At 41.4% G+C, this 24,001-nt stretch overlaps 1 protein-coding gene across 2 annotated transcripts; it reads left to right on the top strand.

The window, feature by feature from the left end:
* The first annotated feature begins 10,879 nt into the window (after positions 1-10,879).
* On the top strand, positions 10,880-21,284 carry HNRNPU (heterogeneous nuclear ribonucleoprotein U). 2 transcript variants are annotated; one of them, XM_056137276.1, is made up of 14 exons: positions 10,880-11,845; positions 12,722-12,833; positions 12,922-12,995; positions 14,709-14,848; positions 15,617-15,716; positions 16,109-16,221; positions 16,459-16,722; positions 17,120-17,239; positions 17,929-18,057; positions 18,166-18,334; positions 18,562-18,816; positions 19,082-19,260; positions 19,676-19,747; positions 20,179-21,284. In XM_056137276.1, the coding sequence occupies exons 1-14, from the start codon at positions 11,155-11,157 to the stop codon at positions 20,230-20,232; spliced, it is 2,472 nt and encodes an 823-aa protein (XP_055993251.1). In that variant the 5' UTR covers positions 10,880-11,154; the 3' UTR covers positions 20,233-21,284. The 2 variants fall into 2 exon arrangements, with proteins under 2 accessions (XP_055993251.1, XP_055993252.1); XM_056137277.1 differs by having other exon boundaries at positions 10,881-11,788.
* Positions 21,285-24,001: the final 2,717 nt, after the last annotated feature.

Genomic DNA, 24,001 nt, shown 5'->3' with positions numbered 1-24,001 from the left:
CTCAGTCCTCTGGATGATCTTTTTGACCCCCAAATCTGCGTGTTGTTTTTGCAGGGGAAGGGAGCCACACCCAGCAGTGCTTAGAGACTACTCCTGACTCTGTACCTGTGGATTGTTCCCTTCAGGTGCAGGTCACTATGCAATGTTGGGAACCAAACCCAGGCATCCAACATGCAAAGTATATATTTGGCCTTTTGTGTTGTTCTCTTTGGCCCTGAAATCAGTTTTTAACACAAGCCTGCATAATTAATTTAGTCCTATACTAAGCTGAGGAGTTTTTCTTATTTCCTTTTCCTTTCTAATAAATCTTTTTATTTAAAAAATCACTGTCACTGTCACTGTCCTCCTGTTGTTCATGGATTTGCTTGAGCGGGCCCAGTAACATCTCCATTGTGACAATTGTTACTGTGTTTGGCATATTGAATACGTCATGGAGAGCTTGCCAGGCTTTGCCATGTCGGTGAGATACTCTCAGTAGCTTGCCAGGCTCTCTGAGAGGGGCGGAGGATTTAAAAAATAAACCTGCATAATATACTATTATATTTTCTTTATTTTTCGGGGGTGGGGTGGGGGAGGCCACATTTAGTACTGTTCAGGAGTTACTCCTGTTTCTGCAATCAGGAATCACTCCTGGCAGTGCTCAGGAGACCATGTGGGATGCTGGGGATCAAACTTGGGTCAGCTGTGTGCAAGGCAAGCACCTTACCCCATGCACTATCTCTCCGGCCCTGGGAATAAAATATTTTCATCTTTTTCTATCAAGTACTTTGGTGCTTCCAGGCATTCTGAGTGAATAATAGCTGTAGGCTATAAATGCCTCATCATCCAACTTGTCAATTAGCCTCATCATTCAACTTGTTTTGATAAAAGTTATCTCATTTTTTTATGCAAGGCAAGCTGTTCTCTCTCTCTCTCTCTCTCTCTCTCTCTCTCTCTCTCTCTCTCTCTCTCTCTCCCTCTCTCCCTAAGCATTATGTCTTTAGTAAATACCTTAGGAGTCTGAACTGTTCCTCCTACGTGCTTCACCTGTGCCTCTGGCCCTGCTGTCTTAACTATTAAATACATGATTATGGTTTTTCTGCAACTTTCAAACCAGCACTTCTTATTTGACAGAGGTTATATAATTAATGGAAAGACAGTTTCATAACATCAAAAAAGACAAGATGATTCAAAGAGGAATTACTTACTTAATTTTATCTATTTTGTTTTGCTTTGTCAGGAGTCCAGTATGTGGTGGTGTCAGGGTTTGAACTCACAGCTTCACACTTTCCAAGAAAGCACTTTCTATTTCTCAGGTAAAAAGTTTTGTGAGGCGCTGGAGTGATAGCGCAGCAGGTAGGGCATTTGCCTTGTGTGCGGCCGACCCGGGTTTGATTCCCAGCATCCCATATGGTCCCCTAACCACCGCCAGATGTAATTCCTGAGTGCATGAGCCAGGAGTAACCCCTGTACATCACTGGGTGTGACCCCAAAAAGAAAAAAAAATAAAAGGATTGTGAGTAAAAAGCTTAAGTAGCCTTGCAGGGACCTGCAGTAATTTATGTAATGTATGTGGCCTGTACCTATGTTAGTCTCTGTAAAATGTGAATCGTAATAGCAAACATTAAACTTATAAAAAGCAAAATCTATTGGTAAAATTAAACTGTCTTTCCAAAATTTTAAGCAGATTACACTCTTCTGAAAAAAGAAAAATGGTAAAATGATGACTTTTTGAGTCTGAATTCCAATCTAATTAATATTAGGGTAAAGGTTAACAAGGTTTTCAACTTTGGAAGCTATGGGTTCTGTGGAATGAGCAAAACTGAGTCATTGATTCAACTGACTTCACTGAGCTTTAAAAATCTACTAAGTTCCAGATCTTGGAGCATTCTGCCTATATTTTTCTCAATGTATTTTATAGATTCTGATCTCATGGTCCACTTTGAATTGACTTTTGTGTAAGGTATGGGATACAGATCTAGTTTTAATTTTTTGCATGTGATTATCCAGTTTTGCCAGCATGAATTGTTGAAGAGGCATCTTTATTCCATTTCATGCTCTCAGCACCTTTGTCAAATTTAACTGACCATACATATAAAGGTTTGTTGTTGGATATTTTATTCTAACCTATTGGTCAGAGAGTCTGCCCCTATTCCACTATCATGCCGTTTTCACCACTATTGTTTTATAGCATGGTTTCATGGTAGGTAATGAGATATATGAGATTACCTTCCCCACCGCCCCTGCCCAACAGCTTTTTATTTTTCAGTATGGTTTTGGCTATTTGGGGTCTTTTATAGTAAAGTAAAGTAAAGTAAAGTAAAGTAAAGGCCCTCCCGTTGATCATCGATTTGCTCGAGCGGGCCCAGTAACGTCTCCATTGGAGACTTTGTTGTTACTGTGTCTGGCATATCGAATACTCTCGGTAGCTTGCCGGGTTCTCCGAGAGGGGCAGAGGAATCGAACTCGGGTCGGCCATGTTGGCTGCGTGCAAGGCAGACGCCCTACCTGGTGTGCTATCGCTCCAGCCCTGGGGTGGCGGGGGGGGGGTATGGAATTATTATTATGGAATGTTCTAAGTCCCTGAAGAATGTCATCTAAATTTGGATAGGGATTACATTGAATCTACATAGTACTTTAGGTAAGATGGTCATTTGGTCATTTTGACAATATTGACTCTTCTGATTCAAAAACATGAATATTTTTCCATTTTTCAAAGGTCTTCTACTTCTTTCTTTAGTGTTTTTAAGTTTTTGTGGTATGGATTTCCTACCTCTTTTGTTAAGTTGATTTCTAGGTACTTGATGTTCTTGGACTCTATTTTGAATGGGATAGAGTTTTTGCTTTCTCCTCTGATTTATTATATGTATGTAAGAATGTGACTGATTTTTGTCTATTGTCATTGTAGGTGGCCACTTTGCTTTATTGGTTTATTGTTGCTAGAAGGTTATTTGTGTGTGTGTGTGTGTGTGTGTGTGTGAACTCTTTTTGATTTTTCTATGTATCATGTCATCTACAAATACAGAGTGTGTATTAAAAAAATGAATATGAAGCTGTGGTGTACTCTCACTGCCTACTTTCGGTGGTCTCACGATGCTTCCCCACCCCCCACCCCAGATGGCAGATGGCAATGGATGGACGAAGGAGGAAATAAGGACCAGGTTGGTTGGTGATTAGTTGCAATTTATTCCAATCTCATCTCCATTCTCCTACCAATTCTCCTCAATCCTTCTCTTCCCAGTTCTCCTTGATTCTCCTCCTTGATCCTTCTCTGATTCTCCTCTTCCCGATTCTCCTGGATTCTTCCCCATCCTCCTCTCCCTGCCCGCTCTTATAAAAAGGTAAAGGTAAGGCCCTCCCGTTGATCGTCGATTTGCTCGAGCGGGCCCAGTAACGTCTCCATTGGAGACTTTGTTGTTACTGTGTCTGGCATATCGAATACTCTCGGTAGCTTGCCGAGCTCTCCGAGAGGGGCGGAGGAATCGAACTCGGGTCGGCCATGTTGGCTGCTTGTAAGGCGAATGCCCTACCCGCTGTGCTATCGCTCCAGCCCTTATAGCCTTAGTTATATCCCAAATCATGAGGGGTTGGGGTAGCAGTTACACATAGTTGTGGTCGTACAATCAACAGATGTGAAATCCTTTTCTCAGAGGAAGCTTCTCCTAAGATAATTCTCATCCAGCAAGATGACCCACCTAAAGGCGAAATAACTCCTAGGGGTGTGTCTCTCCTTTCCTTATTCCAACAATTATTCAAACTTTCATTTTAATTCTACTTCTTAATAATATTAGTCATTTCGTATGGACACAGTAAGAGATACATTAAGCTAATAGGGTGGCTCTCCTGAGGACATCTTACTATAGATCTCAGACTACAGTGCTCAGGCCAGGGACTGGAGTGATAGCACAGTGGGTAGAGCATTTGCCTTCCATGTGGCCAACCCGGGTTTGATTCCCAGCATCCCATATGCTCCCCTGAGCACCATTAAGAATAATTTCTGAGTGCAGAGCCATGAGTAACCCCTGTGCATCACCAGGTGTGACCCAAAAAAGCAAAACAACAACAATAACAACAAACAAAGAAACAAACAAATACAGTGCTCAGGCCAGATTAGTCTTTCCTCACCCTAGCAGGGTCCTAATCCAGCTGTTAATCTTTATATCATGACAGAATTTGTCCATGATCATGCTTTTAACTTATAGTTAAGTATTATGGCACTTGGCCTGGCCCATTTCGATGCCAGGGTAGCTCACAGCTTGCCCTGGGTTGATCCAGACCCTTGTCAAGACCCTGCTTTTGGGGTGCTAGAAACTAAGGATAACTGAGGCTTAAATCGAGAAAACAGATGCCCAGGAGTGAATATTATTTGGAGTCAATTAACTTCCAAGTTACAAAAGTATAGCATTAACTGTCTTCCTGTGTCTGTACAAAAAGGACATTGCTCTAAAGTAACTATGCAAAGGACATAAGGAGAAGAGAAAAGCAATATTGTTCTTATAAGTACAAATCCAGTGTCCTAGAAGGATCTGACCTTACAAGTCAACAGAGTCTGATTTGGGGGTAAAGGTGATTGACTAGTTGGGGAAGCAGAGCACAGAGAAGAGGTTACAGATAATCACAGAGGAATGGGAGTGCCTCAAGAGTACTGTGATGGGTATAATCCAATAAACCTAAGCTCCTTGCTGCCAAGGAGAAAGGACATGCCAATGTTAAACCTAAAATGTTTAGAGCTATATTCCAATAAACATAGAGGAATGGGAGTGTCTCAGGAGCACTGTGATGCTTGCTGCTTATTGGGTGTAACCCAATAAACCTAAGCTCTCTGTGGTCAGGGAGGAAGGGTAAACCAATGTTATCCTATAAGAGAAAATTTGACTTTTTTTTTTCCAATTTTGTTTCCATTGATATCCTTGTTTTGACTGCTTGTTGTTGCTAGGACTTATAATGATGAAGGAGAGGAGACAGTGGACATCCTTGCCTTGTACCTGATCTTGAACCTGTACATTGCCTTGTACCTGGTCCCTTGAGCACCTCCAGGAAAAATTCCTGAGTGCAGAGCTAGGAGTAATTACTGAGCATTGCCATGTGTAATCCCCAAAAATAGCCAAAAAAAAAAAAAAAAAAAAAAAGAAGAAAAAGAAACAAACAAAAAATAAGGAGAACTACAACAGTACCTTTTTTTTTTTTATTTACCATTAAGAATAATATTGCTGTGGGCAAATATTATTTGGTTTTTGGGTTTTCACCATTAAGAATAATATTTTCTTTGGGTTTGTTATAGCGTTTACTATCTTGAGGAAGGATCCTTCCATTCCCACTTTGTTAAAGGTTTTTTTTTTTATCATAAATGGAGGTTCAATCTTGTCAAAAGCCTTCTCTGCATTGATTGATAAGATCATGTAATTTTTTGGGGGGTCATACCCGGCAATACACAGGGGTTACTCCTAGCTCTGTGCTCAGGAATTATCCCTGGCGGTACTCAGGGGACCATATGGGATGTTGGGAATCGAACCCGGGTTGGTCGTGTGCAAGGCAAACACCCTACCTGCTGTGCTAGTGCTCCAGCCCCAAGATCATGTAATTTTTATCTTTCCTTTTATTGATGTGTATTATATAAATTGATTTTCATATATTGACCCATCCTTGCATCTCTGGGATAAGTACCACTTGATCATGGCTTATGATTATTTTGATATGTTATAGGATTAGGTTTGATAAGATTTTTTTGAGGAGTTTTGCATTGATGTTCATCAAGGAGGTTGACATTTTCTTTTTCAGTAATGTAATTCCTTTTTTAGTCTGCTTTGTGTAACTATAATGTTAGCTTCGTAGAGGATATTAGGAAGGATTCCTGTTTCTTTGATATTTTGTAAGTATGAAAGATCAGAGGCAGAAATCTTCTCTGAAGATTTGATAAAACTCACCAGTAAGCCTGTCTGGATGAGGACTTTTGTTTGGGTGAAGATTCTTGATTATTGTTTCAATTTACTTGCTTGTGATTGGTCTGTTCAAGTATTTCCTCTTCGTTCAGTTTGGAGAGATTACAGGTTACTAAGGTTACAGGTTACTAAGAATCTGTGAATTTCTTTTAGGTTCTCCTGCTTAACTGAACAGAGTTGCTCATGGTAAGATCTCATGCTATCTTGGATTTCTGAAGGTTCTATTGTAATCTATCATACTTTCTTCCTTTCTCTTTTCTTCCTTCCTTCCTTTCTTTCTCCTTGGGTTTTTTTTTTTTTTTGGTCATATCCGGCAGTGCTCAGGGGTTATTCTTGACTCTGCACTCAGGAATTTTTCCTAGCAGTGCTCAGGAGACCATATGGGATGCCAGAGTCAGTGTGCAAGGCAAACATTGCACCTACCTGCTGTACTATTGCTCCAGTCCCTCCCTTTTTGTTTCTGATCCTATTTGAGTACTTCCTCTTTTGTTCCTCTTGTGTCTAGCCGAAGGTTTGTCTATCTTAGTTATTCTTTCAAAGAACTTTGTATGGCTTTCTTAGTTTCTATATTGTTGATTTCTGCTTTGACTTTTATTATATCTTTCCTTTTGCTGATCTTTGGATTCATTTGTTGTTGGTTCTGCAGATACTTGAGATGTGCATATAGGTTGTTGGTTTTATCTTTTTCTTCTTTCCTAATGTAGGTCTGCCTATATTGCTGTAAGTTTCCCTCTAAGTGCCTCAAAGCTGTCTTCAATGATACTATGCCACTGGAAAAGATCACAGAATCAAAAATAAACAAATGGGACTGCATCAAATTAAAGAGTTTCTGCATGGCAAAAGAAACAAGGGTTAAAACTAGAAGACAGCTAACTGAATGGGAGAAAATATTTGTAATATGCACATCAGAAAAAGGGTTGATATCCAGGATATATAGAGTACTCACAAAGACCAGCAACAAAACAAACAAACAAACAAACAAAAAACCCATCAAAGACTGGGGAGAGGAAATGAACAGGTGCTTAGATGGACAACAGACAAATGAAAAAATGCTCACCATCACTTATTATTAGAGAAATCCAAGTGAAGACAATAATGAGATACTTTCTCACACCAGTGAGAATGGCACACATCAAAATAATAGGAACAATCTGTATTGGTGGGGCTGTGGTATAAAAAGAATTATCTTCCACTGCTGGTGGGAATGTAGTATGGTTCAACCCCTGTGGAAAACACTATGGAAAGTTTTCAGTAAACTTAAAAATTGAGCTACCAAGGCTGGAGTGATAGCACAGTGGGTAGGGCGTTTGCCTTGCACACAGCCAACCTGGGTTTGGTTCCCAGCATCCCATATGGTCCCCTGTGCACTGCCAGGAGTAATTCCTGAGTGCAGAGCCAGGAGTAACCCTTGAGCATGGCAGGGTGTGACCCAAAAAGAAAAAAAAAATTGAGTTACCCTACAGAAATTCCACTTTTGGGTATCAGGACAGAAAAACATTCATTCGAAAGGACACATGCATACCACTATTCATTGCAGCACTCATATAATAGGCAAAATTTGGAATCAACCTACATGTCCAACAACAGATTAGTGTATCACGAAGATGTGGTATATGTATAATGGTGCCTCCAGGGCTGGAACGATAGCACAGCGGGTAGGGCGTTCGCCTTACAAGCGGCCAACATGGCCGACCCGAGTTCGATTCCTCCGCCCCTCTCCGAGAGCCCGGCAAGCTACCGAGAGTATTCGATATGCCAGACACAGTAACAACAAAGTCTCCAATGGAGACGTTACTGGGCCCGCTCGAGCAAATCGACGATCAACGGGAGGGCCTTTTACTTTTTTATGCAACTGTAAGAAATGATGAGATCATGCAATTTTCTTCCTGGAACTGAAAGATACTGTGTTAAATGAAGTAAGCCAGAAGAAGGACAAATACAGGATGATATCTCTTATATGTGTTTATTCAGAGTAACTGGATAAGGAAACGCACTGGCTTAAGGTAGGGGTGAATGCCTGGATCTCTCTTGGTCCCAGAATATAGGGAGGAGAAGGAAAGAAATAGAGTGAAGGGGAAGGGAAGGGGAGAAGAAATAAATGTGAAGCAACGGGGATAGGGGGCGTCAAGAGGACCAGGGAAGTTAGTGGTGTTAAGGAATAATAGAGTGAAATATCCAAACCAAAGAGTATACAACACTGAGACTCTTTTGCAAGAGTCTTTTGCAAGACCAAAACTTAAAAAGACCAAATTCAAAAAGTGCCTGTCAAGATGGTATGCTGGGGCTGGGATGGGGTGGGGGGTGAGGTAGGATGGGGCATCTGAGAACATTGGTGGAGGGAAGTTTGACATGGTGGTGGGATTTGTGATGGATCACTGTATGTCAAAAACCAAACTATGACTAATTTTGTAATTCATGGTGCGTTAATAAAATTTTGAAAAAGCTAAGAAAAAGTCATGGAATTTTCTCATGTTCCACCTAAAATTATATTTCATGTTTACTTATTTTATATTTTTTTGTTTTTATGCCATACCTGGCTGTGCTTAGGGATTACTCCTGGCTCTGAGCTCAGGGATCCTTTCTAGTGAACTCTGGGTACCACATGGGTGCCAAGGATCCAACCTGAGTCAGATGCATAAAAGGTAAGTGCCCTATCCTATCTGCTGAACTATCTCCAGGCTGCCTATGTTCATTTTTAAAAAATATTATTTGTCTTCAGCCAAGACAGAACAAATGATTTATTGTGCACACGTTACATTCAGCTAGTCAAGAACAGAATTAGTCCAGGATGTTAGGTCTGGGACGAAGGACCAAAAGGGGACCAAACAGGAGGATCTCTCAAAGGTGGTGGGGGCGACCAAATGTTCCAGATCCAGTGAGATGAATTCGAGAGAGCACGGTGTTAGTAGATTCTACCAAATGTCTCAGGCCTCAGCCATTCTTTGCTCTGCTCCTGCGGCCTCCACGGTGCACAAGCTCGCAGTCGACTTGGACCTCTGCCTCATCTTTCTTTTGCCCTTCAGCCTGCGCATTCGTTTCTTCCTCACTTAGCTCTCTCTAGGTGCCGAGATGGCACCAAGGCCGAGAGCGCTTATGTTTATTTTTAAAACCCGATTTGACATATCAAGAACAAGTTGTAAATCATATTTCATTATAACCTTTATTTATACATTTTGGTTCTGTCCAATTTAAAAGAAAGTGCTATCACATTTTTAACCTGCAAATAACATTGAGGGATATCTATATCTATATATCTATATACATAAATATGAACTTACAGGACCATTATAAATGACTATCTTTAACACTGGTTCAGTGAAGGACCAATTACTCAGCTTAAGCCTCCTGAAACTGTTTTTGAACAATGACAAAAAAATTAGAAAAACTGAAATTTCACTTTGTGACTGGTTTAGAAGTTCCGAGGACATGATAACCAACAGTTTAAATGAGTTATGGCATTATTTGTAAAGTTTTTGGTTGCTCTCCCTTCCCACCTCCATTAACTTGAACTGAGAACTATCATTATAGCTCATTTTAAAAAATTCAGGTAATTTCAGAAGTGTTCATCATTTTATGTTTATATATCACTTCACAGCAAGGCATGTTTCTTGAAAGTTACCCAAATTTTAAAATAAAACACTTTATAATGAGGGAAACTATACTAATTTCAGGGAAAAAAATTTGCCCTAAATTTCCAATTAACACTGAGGTGGCATTACTGTGAAAGCTAAAGCATCAAATCGTGGAGATAATGATTCTCCTTAATCAGATGGCTAGCCCCTGTGCAGATTCTCTGGGGCAAAACATTTTCACTTCCATCGTAGATCTAAATTCTGGTACCTTTCTCTAATTCTTGAACAACATAGCATTCTTGTTAGTGAAGCGAAAAATTTAACCCGAGTGACACACTGCGAGGACAATTTCTTTTACAGCGATAGTCTTTTTCTTTTCCCAAGCACAGCCCGTTTTTTCCTGTATTCTTCTTATCTGAGCACCATTTGGTCCAGTATTTCTCCAGGAGTAGGAATATCTCTAACAGGGTCTCATCCTCATTGTTAGCTAATGGGACTTCCTATTGGATGACCGGGCCTTACACTGGACAGAAATCCTTTTTTATATTGAATTTTATTTTGTACTTGGATCTCGTTATGGTAATAATTATGTCTCACCCGAACAGAAATCTTACAGGAGGAGTTCTCTTAGGCAGGGAGAGAAAACTACGAGGTAGAAGCAGTCCCGAGGTTTATTTAACGTCTCTGTCTACGGGGACTAGGGGGCCCGCTCCGTCTGCTTAGCAGTAAGGAACAGAGGCTCGAGCTTCTCCAACCCGTCTCCAATCTTCCAAGCTCGGTACTAGGGGCCGTGGAACAATAGAAGGGCTCTGCCTTCACCCTTCCCGAACTTAAAACCTAAGTCTCAAGGCCGGACTTTGAAAAATTAAACGAGTATCGTGGGGAAGAAAGTCCCCTCCGCATCATAATGGCCAAGTCGCGCTTGCCCAACGGAGAAGAAAGAAAACTGGAAGGAGTTTTAAAAACACATGGCCAGAGAAATAGATCAGGAGGCAAATCTAAAATGGAAGACGGGGGTGGTGGTGGTGATGGGGCGGGGGAGGGGGGGAGGATAAAAGTTGAACCTGCTGAGGAGAGACGAAAAGCAGGAAACACAAGGGCAAAAAGACTACTGGCACGGAGAAGAAAGGCCAATAGAGGTTGCAGCGGGTCGGTTTAACTGAAAGGCGGTTTCCTTTTTCTCCATTTGCTCAATCCCAATTGGAAGAGCCCTGCGAGGCCTGCGCCGCGCTCGGGGCCCCGGGGCGGCGTGAGGGGTGGGGGTGGGAGGGTGGGGAGGAGGGAGGCGGAGGGAGGAGGGCGGGGCCAGAGGCGGCGGGCGCCGCGGGTGGGCGTGGCCACGCGCGAGCGCGCTCCGGCATCCCTTCTGCGCGGCGCGTCCGTCAGCGCAGGGGGCGGGGCGGATATATTACGTGCGCGGCGCCGCCCCTGCGAGAGGACGTTGCGTGCTCGCTCGCGCCAGGCGAGTCTCCGCGTCTCCCTCGCGAACTCGGTGAAAGGAATTGGCGCCGTTTGACACCAGGCGGGTCCGCTCTGCAGCACGAACCCACCTCCAGCCGCAGCCGCCGCCCGGGCCGAGGAGCAGCCGTAGCAGCCGCCATCCGTGGCCGAGCGAGCGGAGCCGAGTCAGAGCCAGCGCCTAGCGGTGAATCGGGGCCCTCACCATGAGTTCCTCGCCTGTTAATGTAAAAAAGCTGAAGGTGTCGGAGCTGAAAGAGGAGCTCAAGAAACGGCGCCTCTCGGACAAGGGCCTCAAGGCCGACCTCATGGAGCGACTCCAGGCCGCGCTGGACGAGGAGGAGGCCGGCGGCCGCCCCGCTCTGGAGCCCGGGAACGGCAGCCTTGACCTGGGCGGAGATTCCGCCGGGCGCTCGGGAGCGGGCCTGGAGCAGGAGGCCGCGGCCGGCGGCGACGAGGAGGAGGAGGAGGAGGAAGAGGAGGAGGAAGGGATCGCCGCCCTGGATGGCGACCAGATGGAGCTCGGGGAAGAGAACGGGGCCGCGGGGGCGGCGGACGCGGGCCCGATGGAGGAGGAGGAGGCCGCCTCGGAGGACGAGAACGGCGACGACCAGGGCTTCCAGGAGGGCGAAGACGAGCTCGGCGACGAGGAGGAGGGCGCGGGAGACGAGAACGGCCACGGGGAGCAGCAGTCTCAACCGCCGGCGGCGCCACAGCAACAGCCCCAGCAGCAGCGCGGGGCGGCCAAGGAGGCCGCGGGCAAGAGCAGCGGCCCCACCTCGCTGTTCGCGGTGACGGTGGCGCCGCCCGGGGCGAGGCAGGGCCAGCAGCAGGCGGGAGGTAAGAAGAAGGCGGAAGGCAGCGGAGGCGGCGGTCGCCCCGGGGCTCCGGCGGCGGGTGAGTGCTGCGTTGTACGTTGCGCGCGGCGGGGAGGCCCTCCCGGGGGTGGGGGTGGGGGGAGACCGAGCCCTTGGCCTGCCGGAGCCCCGCCGCGGGGAGCGGGGGGATGGGGGGAGGGGCGCGGGGAATCCCGGATTAGCCGGGAGGCCTCGAGCTCGGGTTGTGTGACGGCGGCGGCAGCGCCTCCATTATCTGGCTCGCCAGCCAGGGGGAGCTGCAGCTGCCACTGGAGGGGGGGATGGGGGGAGGAGTCGCGGGCGGGAGGGAGCCGCGGTGGCGCCGCCGCCGAGCTGCGTGCGCGCGATGCGGGCACATGTCTGGGGGGGGAGGGGAGCGGCCCGAAGGCCCGGGGCGGGCGCGCTTTGGCGGCGCTGGGCCGCGTTATTGTGCAAGTGGCGCAGGAGCTCGGCGTGACGTCACTTCCGGCGGGCGGAGCCGAGCGGGGAGGGGCGGAAGCGCGGTACAATGCGGCCGCGGGGAGCGCGGGCCCGGGTGGGGGAGGGGCGGGCCGGGCGCGGGAGCCAGCGGCCGCGCTGCCCCTCCCCCCTTCCTGAACTCTCTCTGGGATACACGTGGGGCCCGGGCCGCGCGACATTTTTTTTCCTCCTTTCTCGAACCTTCTCCGTAGCGGAGTAGACTGGCGTTGTTAGTAATGTCTTTAAGCTGCGTCACTAACTCCACGCCGATTGTTACTTGAATTCGGGCTGGGCTTGTCGATTGAAAAGTTACTTAAAAGAGCAAATCCGAAAAGAACACGTGGGGGGGAACCTCAGTCATGTAGTGGCTCCGATACCTTCAGGAGGAGGTTATTGCGCTTTCCCCGTCGTTTGTGTTGGGACTCGGGCTTCTACTTAGGCGGGTGTTGTGTTGTAGGAGACGGCAAAACGGAACAGAAAGGCGGAGATAAAAAGAGAGGCGTTAAGAGACCCCGAGAAGATCATGGCCGTGGTTATTTTGAGTACATTGAAGAGAACAAGTATAGCAGGTAGAGCATACTTGGTTTTGTTGGTTTCGCCCCTCACTCCCCTTTTTGGCTGGGAAAAGCTGGATCAGGAGAATATTCTGTCTTTCAGAGCCAAATCTCCTCAGCCACCTGTTGAAGAAGAAGACGAACACTTCGACGACACAGTGGTTTGTCTTGATACTTGTAAGTGAAAAGTTGTTTTTTCTCTTTGCTCCCCCTCTGAATGCTTCTTTGGTTTGAAATGCTAGGGAACTTGAAAACCGAAAATCCAGTGGATTGAAAGGTAGTTAATAACGCAGGAAGATAAGTTTATTCAGATTTTGGTAGCTTAATATTTGATAGCGCATTGGTCGTTGATAATTTTAACGCCTCTAGCAATTAGATAAGTTCATATTGGAAATTTGTAGGGATAGAAAATACGCGTTTTTGGTGAGTTAGCGAATGAGAATTTGTAAGACTAACTTCCATAGGTTTCTATAAAGTACTGTTTTTTTTCTTTTGGCGGAACTATTTAAGTGAGCTATTTGGGCTAGTTGGATATTAATGGCTTTCCCCATAAGTACACAAGCATAAACCCTATTCTAAAAGACTGTAATAATATTTTCAATAACTGCTCTTTTGTTCTCAATTCCAGTTCAGTAGCTGCTGCTTTAACAAATAAGTTGATTTCTTCCAAAGACCTGGGGCAGCAGCAGTGGGCTATCACTGGGCCACTAGCTTTCTTCAGCAGCGAATGGTATCAATGGCAGCGCTGTAAATACTGCTACTTTACCCAGATGGGTTGCAATTGAGTATGAGGAAGTATTGCAAACCTCTAAATGGGCCTTGGCTGTCAGATTTGTAGTTCATTACTAAAGTGTTCGATAAGAATGTTAAATTGTTGTTAAGAGAACTAAGTATAGATTGGTTAAAAAAGGAAAGCTAAGGCGTGGCATTGCTTTTGTAGATTTAAATCTTTACTTTCAAGTAGACAATTGTCCTCAGTATAAATATAAAACTTGATTACTTGGATTGATTTGCTTTAGTTGGGATAGTGAGGTGCAGGCAGTGATTTAAGAATAACCGTTGTGGACTGTGGGTTTAAAAGTTAATCTAGGAATCCTAATATATTGTTGGGTCGAACATTGCTGAATTAAAAATTCAATCTGTTGGTGACCAGAAATTTTAAAAACTCAAGCTAATACAAAGCAGATAGCCAAACTGAAAATTGAATTTCCTCAGAACTCTGAGAAGGGTGTTTGCTAATATACCAGTGTCCCAGAGGTAGCTTAGGTTGAAGATTTTATATTTGAATAATCCTAGGAAAGTGGGTAATGACCTATTTATTGTTTATTAACTTGCGAAGTCTAGGTAGCCAGACTAAATAAATATTATTAACATTTAAGATAACATACAAAGTTTGTACATTGAGGAAGGAGGCTTCTTTACAAATTCTAGGAATCTAAGAACTAGAGCAAGAGCTACGGGTGCTTTAAATTCGATATGTAGGGTCAACAACTCATACTCAAAAATATTTGGTCCTGGCCTCGCCTTCAGTTTTATTGTGGGACTGGTAAATCCTACCTGGTTCTGGCATGCTTCACTTTGATTTCCTGCTATCCTCTACTGCTTGCCTCTAAAACAAGGTAAAGAGCAGAGCAGGTATGTATTAATATCACATTGTCTTTTATATACTTGAAATATATTAAACGTTGGTGTTTTCTTAGTTTAATAGGTAGTTTATATTTGAGTTCATAATTTGGAAGGTCTTTTTGGTGGGGGTGGGGGTTCCACAGAAATTGAAATAGCATGACATCTGTAAACCGCATTAAAATAAATCTTAACCAGGTTTTGTCTACATAGCAAATATGGTTGAATGAAGTGTAAAAAATAATAAGATCTTCGATATAATTACAGATAATTGCGATCTACATTTTAAAATATCGAGAGATCGTCTCAGTGCATCTTCCCTTACTATGGAAAGTTTTGCTTTTCTCTGGGCTGGAGGAAGGGCATCTTACGGTGTGTCAAAAGGCAAAGTCTGTTTTGAGATGAAGGTAAATACATATTAAATTTCCATTTGCCAAACCCCATTAGATATAGAAGAAACTTGTTAAGAAAAATGAGTTCTTACTGAAAGAACTTGTCTAGTAGGGGAAGAGACTGTCTAGTAGGTACAAAAAAGTTTTGGTTAAGCATTTAATTTTCGTTTCTGGTACACAACCAGTTTTGTGCTCAGGTTATAATTTCTGGCTCTGCTCTTCATGGGCACTTCTGGGACTTTCAAGTGATTGAGCCCAGGTTGGCCTAATGCAAGGCAAGCACTATACCCACTATACTGTCTCTAGCTCCGGGTTAAGCTGTTCAGAAAAGAATATGTTAAAAAATAGTTTTTGAGTGATTTACATTAACTTGTTTTTTGACTTTTTGGGTCACACCTGGCGATACTCGGGTTACTCCTGACTTTGCACTCCGGAATTATTCCTGGAGGTGCACAGGTGGGCCATATGGGATGCTAGGTATTGAATCTGCATTGGCAGAGTGCAAGGCAAATGCCCTACCCACTGTGCTATCACTGCAGCCACTACATATTAAGATTTTGAACAAAAATTTTTAGGTAACTGTTTGTCAAAAAGTTACTATTTAAGATTTTTCCAGTTCAAAATCTTGATTGTGAAGTTCTTGTTACATTGGAGATAGTCTTGTGTCTATTATAGTCAGACAACAACTATGTAGTGGTTCAATCAAATGTGAAAGAAGTCAAGACTCAAGGCTGTACTTGTTCTTAATTTCTAGTTTTAATCACTTAATGATGTGATTTCTAGGTTACCGAGAAGATACCTGTAAGGCATTTATATACAAAAGATATTGACATCCATGAAGTACGGATTGGTTGGTCACTAACCACAAGTGGAATGTTGCTTGGTAAAATTTTCATTTGATTGGTAATGGGGTGATCCTAAATGTTTGGATTCTGATTTCTGTGGTCAGACGTCATTCGTAAACCTTTGGCCCTAAATCTTCTAAAGGCAGTCTAAACCTTAGCTACAGTATTTTAAAAACGAAAAATTAGCATATATCGGACACTCTAGTTTGCTTTCTGGTTGCGTTTATGGCAACCGCTGCCTATTTATTAATCCATACCATGCATGTATAAGCCAACTAGCTCCGTTTGATTACAAAAGCATATGATGAACACCCATTTTTTATATCTTTATATTGACTATGTCCGAACACTTAGTTCCTTGAGCCCTATGTTTTTGGGTTGCTAATGTAAGTTAGACTTGAAAAATAAACTGTGTAAATTGTTTCCTTAGGTGAAGAAGAGTTTTCTTATGGGTATTCTTTAAAAGGAATTAAAACATGCAACTGTGAGACTGAAGATTACGGAGAGAAGTTTGATGAAAACGATGTGATTACATGTTTTGCTGTAAGTGATAGCAAGAGTTCTATGTGTATATGGCAAGTTAGTCACTCTGAAAAAAGTTTTTAATAAGAATTTGGAAAAGTTGATTGAAAAATTTAGTTTACCTCCTAGGTCAATTTTTGCTTCAAGAAGCTCTTGTAACACATATCTAATAGAGTAAGCTTAAATCTGATTTTGATGTTTTATGGTGGTTATTAAAAGCAGAATAAGTAAGAATTTTCACTCTCTTCCAACTGACAGAATTTTGAAAGTGATGAAGTAGAGCTCTCTTATGCTAAGAATGGACAAGATCTTGGCATTGCCTTCAAAATTAGCAAGGAAGTTCTTGCTGGACGGCCACTGTTCCCACATGTTCTTTGCCATAACTGCGCAGTTGAATTTAATTTTGGTCAGAAGGAAAAGCCATATTTCCCAATTCCTGAAGATTATACTTTTATCCAGAATGTTCCCTTAGAAGATCGAGTCAGAGGACCAAAGGGGCCTGAAGAAAAGAAAGATTGTGAAGTAAGTGATTTGCATGGAAATGATTTTACTTAGAAGTGAGGCTTAGCTGGATAGATGGTATTTTCTGTCAATGCAGTGATTTTGTGTGATTTGTTTCTTTAGTAATTGATTAGTCTTCTAATGTGCTAATTTTAAATGTTTTTAAAATTCCTTTATTGGAACTATGAAAATATAGGTATCTGGCGTGAGGGGGTTACTTGCACAGGATGCTGGGGGTTTAAACCGGGTCAGCCACATGCAAGGCAGGTGCCTTAACTCCTCTCCCTACTCTTATACTATCTTGTGTATGCCCTGAAATACTAATTTAAGCTGGGTTCTTGTGTTTAATAATTTCACATAAGAAACTAGATGGGTCCTAGTGATTAGATAATACAGTTAAAATTTCTTCCTGTTGTAGGTTGTCATGATGATTGGCTTGCCAGGAGCTGGAAAAACTACTTGGGTTACTAAACATGCAGCAGAAAATCCTGGTAAATATAACATTCTTGGAACAAATACCATAATGGATAAAATGATGGTAAGTAAACTAGAGACTGTTCTTAGTAGTTAAAAAGCCAGTAGGTCTGGGTATTCTAAGTAGCATGTTTTATTTATGTATTGGTCACACCGGGTGATGCTCAGGGTTACTCTTTGGCACTGCAGTCAGGAATTATTCCTGGCCGTGCTCTGGGGAACATACGGGATGCTGGGAAACGAACCTGGGTCAGTTGCCTGCAAGGCAAATGCTCTACCGATGTGCTATTGCTCCAGCCCCTAAGTAACATGTTTTTGCCTATTGTCATAACCCCTTTCATAAAGAAATTGTAAATTTGGGTTACTTCAGTAGATTTTTATTTAATCTATAAAAGTTTTAAGTCCAATTCCAATGCAGTTGACTTCTGTAAAATCATTCGAATTTAGAATCGACAGCTCAGGAATAGTGTTGGTTAAGGATGTTGCTCAAATATGCATTGCATACAGGAGCCCTCATTTCTACTCAGTATCGGGTACTGGAATGCCAGTGTTGTAAGCACTTCCATCCCCCCAAAATATTGTTGAGGTTAAATATATGGTTCTTTAGTACAGCATATACCTCATATGCTATATACCATGGAATAATTCTTGAAGTTGTGAAAAATAACATTTAAATGATACCAACTTTCCATAAAGCATAAGTTTATCTTAAGGTGACAAAATTCAAAGGACTTTCTTAACTTTCAATAATAGGTGGCAGGTTTTAAGAAGCAAATGGCAGATACTGGAAAACTGAACACACTCTTGCAGAGAGCTCCACAGTGTCTTGGAAAGTTTATTGAGATTGCTGCCCGTAAAAAGCGAAACTTTATTTTGGATCAGGTAAAACTAGCTTTGAAAAAGTAAAAATCCTGACTGTTGGGTCAGATACAGAATTATTGACTGGGTTTCTAAATTACTTTCCTTCTCTCTCTTTTTTTTGGTGGAAAGACAAATGTGTCTGCTGCTGCCCAGAGGAGAAAAATGTGCCTGTTTGCAGGCTTTCAGCGAAAAGCTGTTGTAGTTTGTCCAAAAGATGAAGACTATAAGCAAAGAACACAGAAAAAAGCAGAAGTTGAGGGAAAAGATCTACCAGAACATGCAGTCCTCAAAATGAAAGGTCTGTAGTTCAATATGAAAATCCCATTATATATGTTAAAGGAAATAGTATTTTTGCTACTGACTTAGGAATTAAATGAACTCAAGTTTTCTAAGTATGAATGTTGGACTTCTCGTTAGATGAAAATATTACATTTTCCTTGGTTTTTTAATTAAACTGAGTAGATGACCTGTTGAAAGTCAAACGAGAATTTGTCCAGTGAGTTAATTTTACTTCATTCCTTACAGGAAATTTTACGCTGCCAGAGGTAGCTGAATGTTTTGATGAAATAACATATGTTGAACTTCAGAAAGAGGAAGCCCAAAAGCTTCTGGAGCAATACAAGGAAGAAAGCAAAAAGGCCCTTCCTCCAGAAAAGAAACAGAATACTGGTTCTAAGAAGAGCAATAAAAATAAGAGTGGCAAGAACCAGTTTAACAGAGGAGGTGGCCATAGAGGACGTGGTGGATTCAATATGCGTGGTGGAAATTTCAGAGGAGGAGGCAAGTTGATTTTGTGTTGTATATTTGGCTTAAAATTGAAATGGATGATAGTTCATTAGTTTGCATTTAGCCAGTTTTGCTTTCTGCTGAGATTTTGCTGACTTGAAAAACAGACTTAATAAAATGGAACTTGCTTCATGAAGGGTTCAGATCAGCAGTTACTGTCCATTATCATTTACTTTTCTTCTAAGAGTGGTCCAGAGTACTGTTTAAGCAACATACAGAGAAGGAACAACACTTGGTTAATAACTATCTTTATTTGTAGCTCCTGGTAATCGTGGAGGATATAACAGGAGGGGCAATATGCCGCAGAGAGGTGGTGGTGGAAGTGGTGGAATTGGCTATCCATATCCTCGTGGCCCTGTTTTCCCCAGCCGAGGTGGTTACTCCAACAGAGGGAACTACAACAGAGGTGGAATGCCCAACAGAGGGAATTACAACCAGGTAATAATACGATCTTTGTAGGCACTGCTTATTTGAATAATTTACTCTGGATGGCTGTAAGCTTACTGTGTTACATAACGGCAAGAATGGGTTTTGGACCATAGATCCAGGAGTTTCTGGGGCTATACTGACTTGGGAATAGTCCCAGTGGTGCTGGGGCACTCTTGACAAAAACTGCATTGGGTCCCACTGCCTGTCCGTCCGTGCCCCCCCCCCCCCCTGCGCAAGAAAAGAAGAAAACTAATGAACCTACTAATTTTGGTTTTCAGGCCTATTAATGTATCAAAGAATGCATATGAAAATTTTGAGAATAAATCATCAGAAGGGTACCCATGATTGATCAGACCATTTCCCTTTCCTCATGTACAAATAAAATTTGTGCTCTTGAGTTCTTAAGAGTCATTCTTTCTTACAGAATTTCAGAGGACGAGGAAACAATCGTGGCTACAAAAATCAATCTCAGGGTTACAACCAGTGGCAGCAGGGTGTAAGTAATTTCTTAACGTGTTTATATGTTGATTATACTATGAATTCATAATAGTTAGTCTTAAAGATTCTTGTCCAGAAACTGAAGTTGTGAATTGTGTTGAAGATGTAGATTAATTTTATCTTTGAAGGCAAAATAGGTTGGAGTTTGCTGTAATGTAATATTTTTTAAGTAATACTTAATATGGTGCTTTCTTTTTACTACTAGCTTTAATTGTATAAACTAACCCAAGTTATATGATGTGTTTCTTTTTTGTAATGTGTTTCTTAATGGTAATAATGGGGCATTAATCTGGTTTGATAGAAGTCAGGTACGACAGGTATAAATTTGTTTCCAGCAGTTACGCTGAATTAGATTCATTGTCATTTCCTAAAAGCAGTTTGAGTGGCTTATTGATGTTTTTTCTTTAAAAAAAAAATTTTCTCTTACAGCAATTCTGGGGTCAGAAGCCATGGAGTCAGCATTATCACCAAGGATATTATTGAATACCCAAATAAAACGAACTGATACATATTTCTCCAAAACCTTCACAAGAAGTCGACTGTTTTCTTTAGTAGGCTAACTTTTTAAACATTCCACAAGAGGAAGTGCCTGCGGGTTCCTTTTTTAGAAGCTTTGTGGGTTGATTTTTTTTTCTTTTCTTTTTTGTACATTTTTAATTGCAGTTTTAAAGTGAATCGTAAGAGAACCTCAGCATTGTGCACGATAAGAGAATGTGTCAGTATTTCAGGGTTCTACATTTTATCTGTAAAATGTGACTTTTTTTTTATCACAACAAAAGTAAAATGTTGCTTTGTACCTGGTGTCTTTTATTAAGAATTTACTCCCCCATTCTCAGAGATAACAGTCGGGAGTCATTGTCACAATATAATAGAAATGTTAGCAACCAGATTCATGTCAGGACCAAGTGGTCCTCATGAATCGCGTTAAGACTCTGTACTGCTCATATTACACTCCATCCTCTCTGTAGTTTGCTGAGTAGTGGAGGGGGTACACTAAATAGTTTTTGATGATAACCGGGAAGGACTTTTCTTTTAAACTAGCAATGGAATTGGCATATTGGGAATGAAGATAAAAATTGGAACCAAGATAGAGAAGATGGAGTGTATGTAGAAGGGCTGTTAAAAATGTAAAACTTGGTTGCATTACTTGTGGAGGCTCAAACTTGTGAAGGTTAATACCATAATTTTTTCATTTGTTCTGCATTTTGATTCTGAAAAGAAAGCTGGCTTTGCCCATTTCTTATTAAAAAAAACTTGTTGTAAATCCAGTTGTCTAATGGGATCTATATGAAGTTAGCTATGTCTGTATTCCCTTCTCCCACAAAATACTGTATAACTAGTGTGCTTGTAGTAGTTAACTCCACCATCTTTGTAAGCTAATGAAAATTGTGAGTCACCCATTTATATCTTAATTTTTAATCATGTCAGTTCTTGAATGGGTATCTCCTTAGCCTGCTGATTTCTTTTTCTTTCTAAAGAAAGTGGGTGGAGAAATTAATTTAGACGTTTGTTTGCAATAAAAAGAATTCATTTTACTCTTGTTTTGGGATTCTCGCCATCAAGGTTCAAAATCCCTTTAGAAAACTCCCAAGAGGAGAAAATTTGTGTGCTTTCTGGACAGCTTAATTCTTTACTCTGTACTTAGAACATTTAGGTTTTAAAAACTTAAATGTGTGAAACGAATGATTTTAATTATGAAGTAAAATTGAATTGTCCCTTTCCCCTCCCCCCACCAAGAGGACTTAACCTATTTAATGAGGGGGAAAAATGGTACTGGCTGGGAGAAGTTAACGCTCACTTTATCATCTTTACAAATGCTAATAGCTGTCCACAACTGATTATTTTATATACATCTATTATGCAATACATGAAACTCTGGGAACAGATGCTTTTAGAAGCCATCATACAAGCCAGTTGATGATTTCACTACTACACAACACTGCTAACTTATTCGTAGTTATGTGATAACATTAGATCCCCTAATTGTAATTTTATTGGGTTTGCACAGAACACTTAATCTTCTAAAGGATCCTCACTAATGTGAAGTGAGGAATCAGGAGTCAAACTGTAGAACTAAAAACAGTCTAGTTTTGTTGGTACTTTGAGGTTGCATCTGGTAAGTTCAGGTTTGTGTATATTTAATTGCTGGGGGGGGCGGTTGGGTTTGGTTTTTTTTTTTTTTAGCTACTCTGTGAGTCAGATTTTTAACTTACTTCATATTTCTAGGAATTTCCTGCAAAAACTCGATTGGAATTGAATTTTAGATGATGGGTATAGGTTTAGTTGGTTTTTGGAATAAAAGCTATCCTGAACAATCAAATACATAATGGTAGAAAGGTATCCTGAGGGCTTTTGTCTTTTTAGCAGTGACACGACCATTTTTCAGTATGTCTGTATTAAGGTTGTGTAGATTTACCCAAGAGGAAAATCAGAGACTATTGGTAGCCAGTTTTAAGTTTACCAAAGTTAGGTGCTTTTGAAAGATCCATTACTGAAAATTTAAATTGAAAGATCATGTTCTAATAGTGAGCAAGTAATGGCCAAGTAGCAGCATAAGAAATTCAGAAATAAAAGTGGAAAAGTTGAGAAATGGCACGTTTTTGGCAGAAAAGCTGAAAGAGGAACTTGAAAAAGCTGTTCTTCTTTGCCTATCCCTCTGGCTATCAATGCCAAATAACATGCTGTTTCTGAACAAATGTCTCCGCTGTAAACTAGAGAAAACCCATTGCTTTTGATTTAAGGGTGCTTTCAGTATTCAGTTCCACGGGTCAAACATTAATTTGGGTTAGCAACCAGCATGAAAATGGCATAAACATGTAATCAGAATAGGAGGGAAAATGTAACGTCAACCCAAACGTTACAGGGGACTTAACTTTATTGAGGGAGAAGTATGATACACATCTCAGACATGGACAGAGGGATCTGGTACTGACCTAAAGGCAGTGATCAGATACTGGCCATAATAACCAGACAACAAAATGAAATCTTCAGTCAAATCAACTTCCATGAGTAAAATCACAAAATAAAGCTTTATTGAGTGTTGCGGAGGGGGGGTGGTATTGCTTATTATTTTCTTGAAAGAGCCCAAAGAGTTTACTAGATAGAAAGGGTGATGAACAATACTTTAAAGTTGACATTCATAGATATTGTTACGGGAATATTCTTTTTTTATAACTACAATGTTAGCTGATTTTCTTTTACAGTCATTTTTCTTCATTTCAGTACACAAGATAAATGGTCTAATTCTAAGGCCAGAGCAATAGGACATTGAGTAGGGCACTTGCCTTGTGTGTGGTTAACTTGGGCTCAATTCCTGGCATCCCATAAGGCTCCCCCCGAGCACCACTGGGTATGGCCCAAAAAGGTTTAAAAAAAATGCCATTTTTAAGGCAGTCACAGTGAAAAAAGATGAGAGATCTGCAGGATTATATTCTTAAAAAGCTGAAACCAGAATAAACCTATGGATGGATAGAACTTGTTGCTAAGAAAGATTAGGCCTCATCAACCCACCTGCACCAAAACTCACTGAAATGGGCTTTAAAAGGAGGATCCAGTTACCCTTAGCCATTTTCCCCGATTTGAATTTTAGTCATCACGGGTCTGGAGAGTGGTAATACAGTTAGCTTTCCTTTCATGCAACCAACCCAGAGTTAGATGCCCAGACCCTCATAATTCCTGAGTGTGGCCGGCCAGGTGTTGCCCTCCGAAAAAACCTTTAATTTCTGGGCCCTGTAATCAGGACTTGGATTTGGCAGACTGAACTTGTCTTCAAATTTAGGAGTTAAATGTGAAATGTAGATTACAATGCTTATTTGGTATTCTAGTTTATCTTTTGGGGAGATAATTCAATATTCAACAATGCTTTGTGTGGAATTTAACAATTACCTCATCTAAAACAAATGTCATGTAAACAGTATTATCACAAAGTACAAATACTTTAAAATACTCTTTAAGAGCTTTTTTTCCTTGGATATTTAAGATCTGACTTGTGAGGGTATCATTTATAGTCAAAGGCAACTAGTTGAGGCAACTAAGTCTTAATGCCTCTTGTATCTAACCTTCAGATTTAAAGTTACTCCCTAAGAATTTGTTTTGAAAGTCAAGTTTCCAATACTGGTAATTCTACCCCATGTGTGCTAGTTAGAGAAATTATTAAACAGAATGAATTTCCAATGTTTTAAAAATTGAAATTTTTGAGATTGAACTGAAATAACCACCTATGATTAGGCTATCTATATATATATATAGATAG

The sequence above is a fragment of the Sorex fumeus genome, unplaced genomic scaffold (assembly GCF_029834395.1).
Source record: "Sorex fumeus unplaced genomic scaffold, SorFum_2.1 ptg000007l, whole genome shotgun sequence".
Classification (NCBI taxonomy): Eukaryota; Metazoa; Chordata; class Mammalia; order Eulipotyphla; family Soricidae; genus Sorex; species Sorex fumeus.
The sequence above is the reverse complement of the archived record's forward strand: the minus strand, read 5'-3'. Positions and strand labels throughout refer to the sequence as shown.

Bases quoted from the DNA above. Each gene is read 5' to 3' on its own strand.
- HNRNPU (XM_056137276.1), top strand. From the start codon at position 11,155: ATGAGTTCCTCGCCTGTTAATGTAAAAAAGCTGAAGGTGTCGGAGCTG. The intron at 12,834-12,921 runs GTAGAGCATACT...TCTGTCTTTCAG, and splicing joins GAAGAGAACAAGTATAGCAG to AGCCAAATCTCCTCAGCCAC. The intron at 16,723-17,119 runs GTAAGTGATTTG...TTCCTGTTGTAG, and splicing joins AAGAAAAGAAAGATTGTGAA to GTTGTCATGATGATTGGCTT.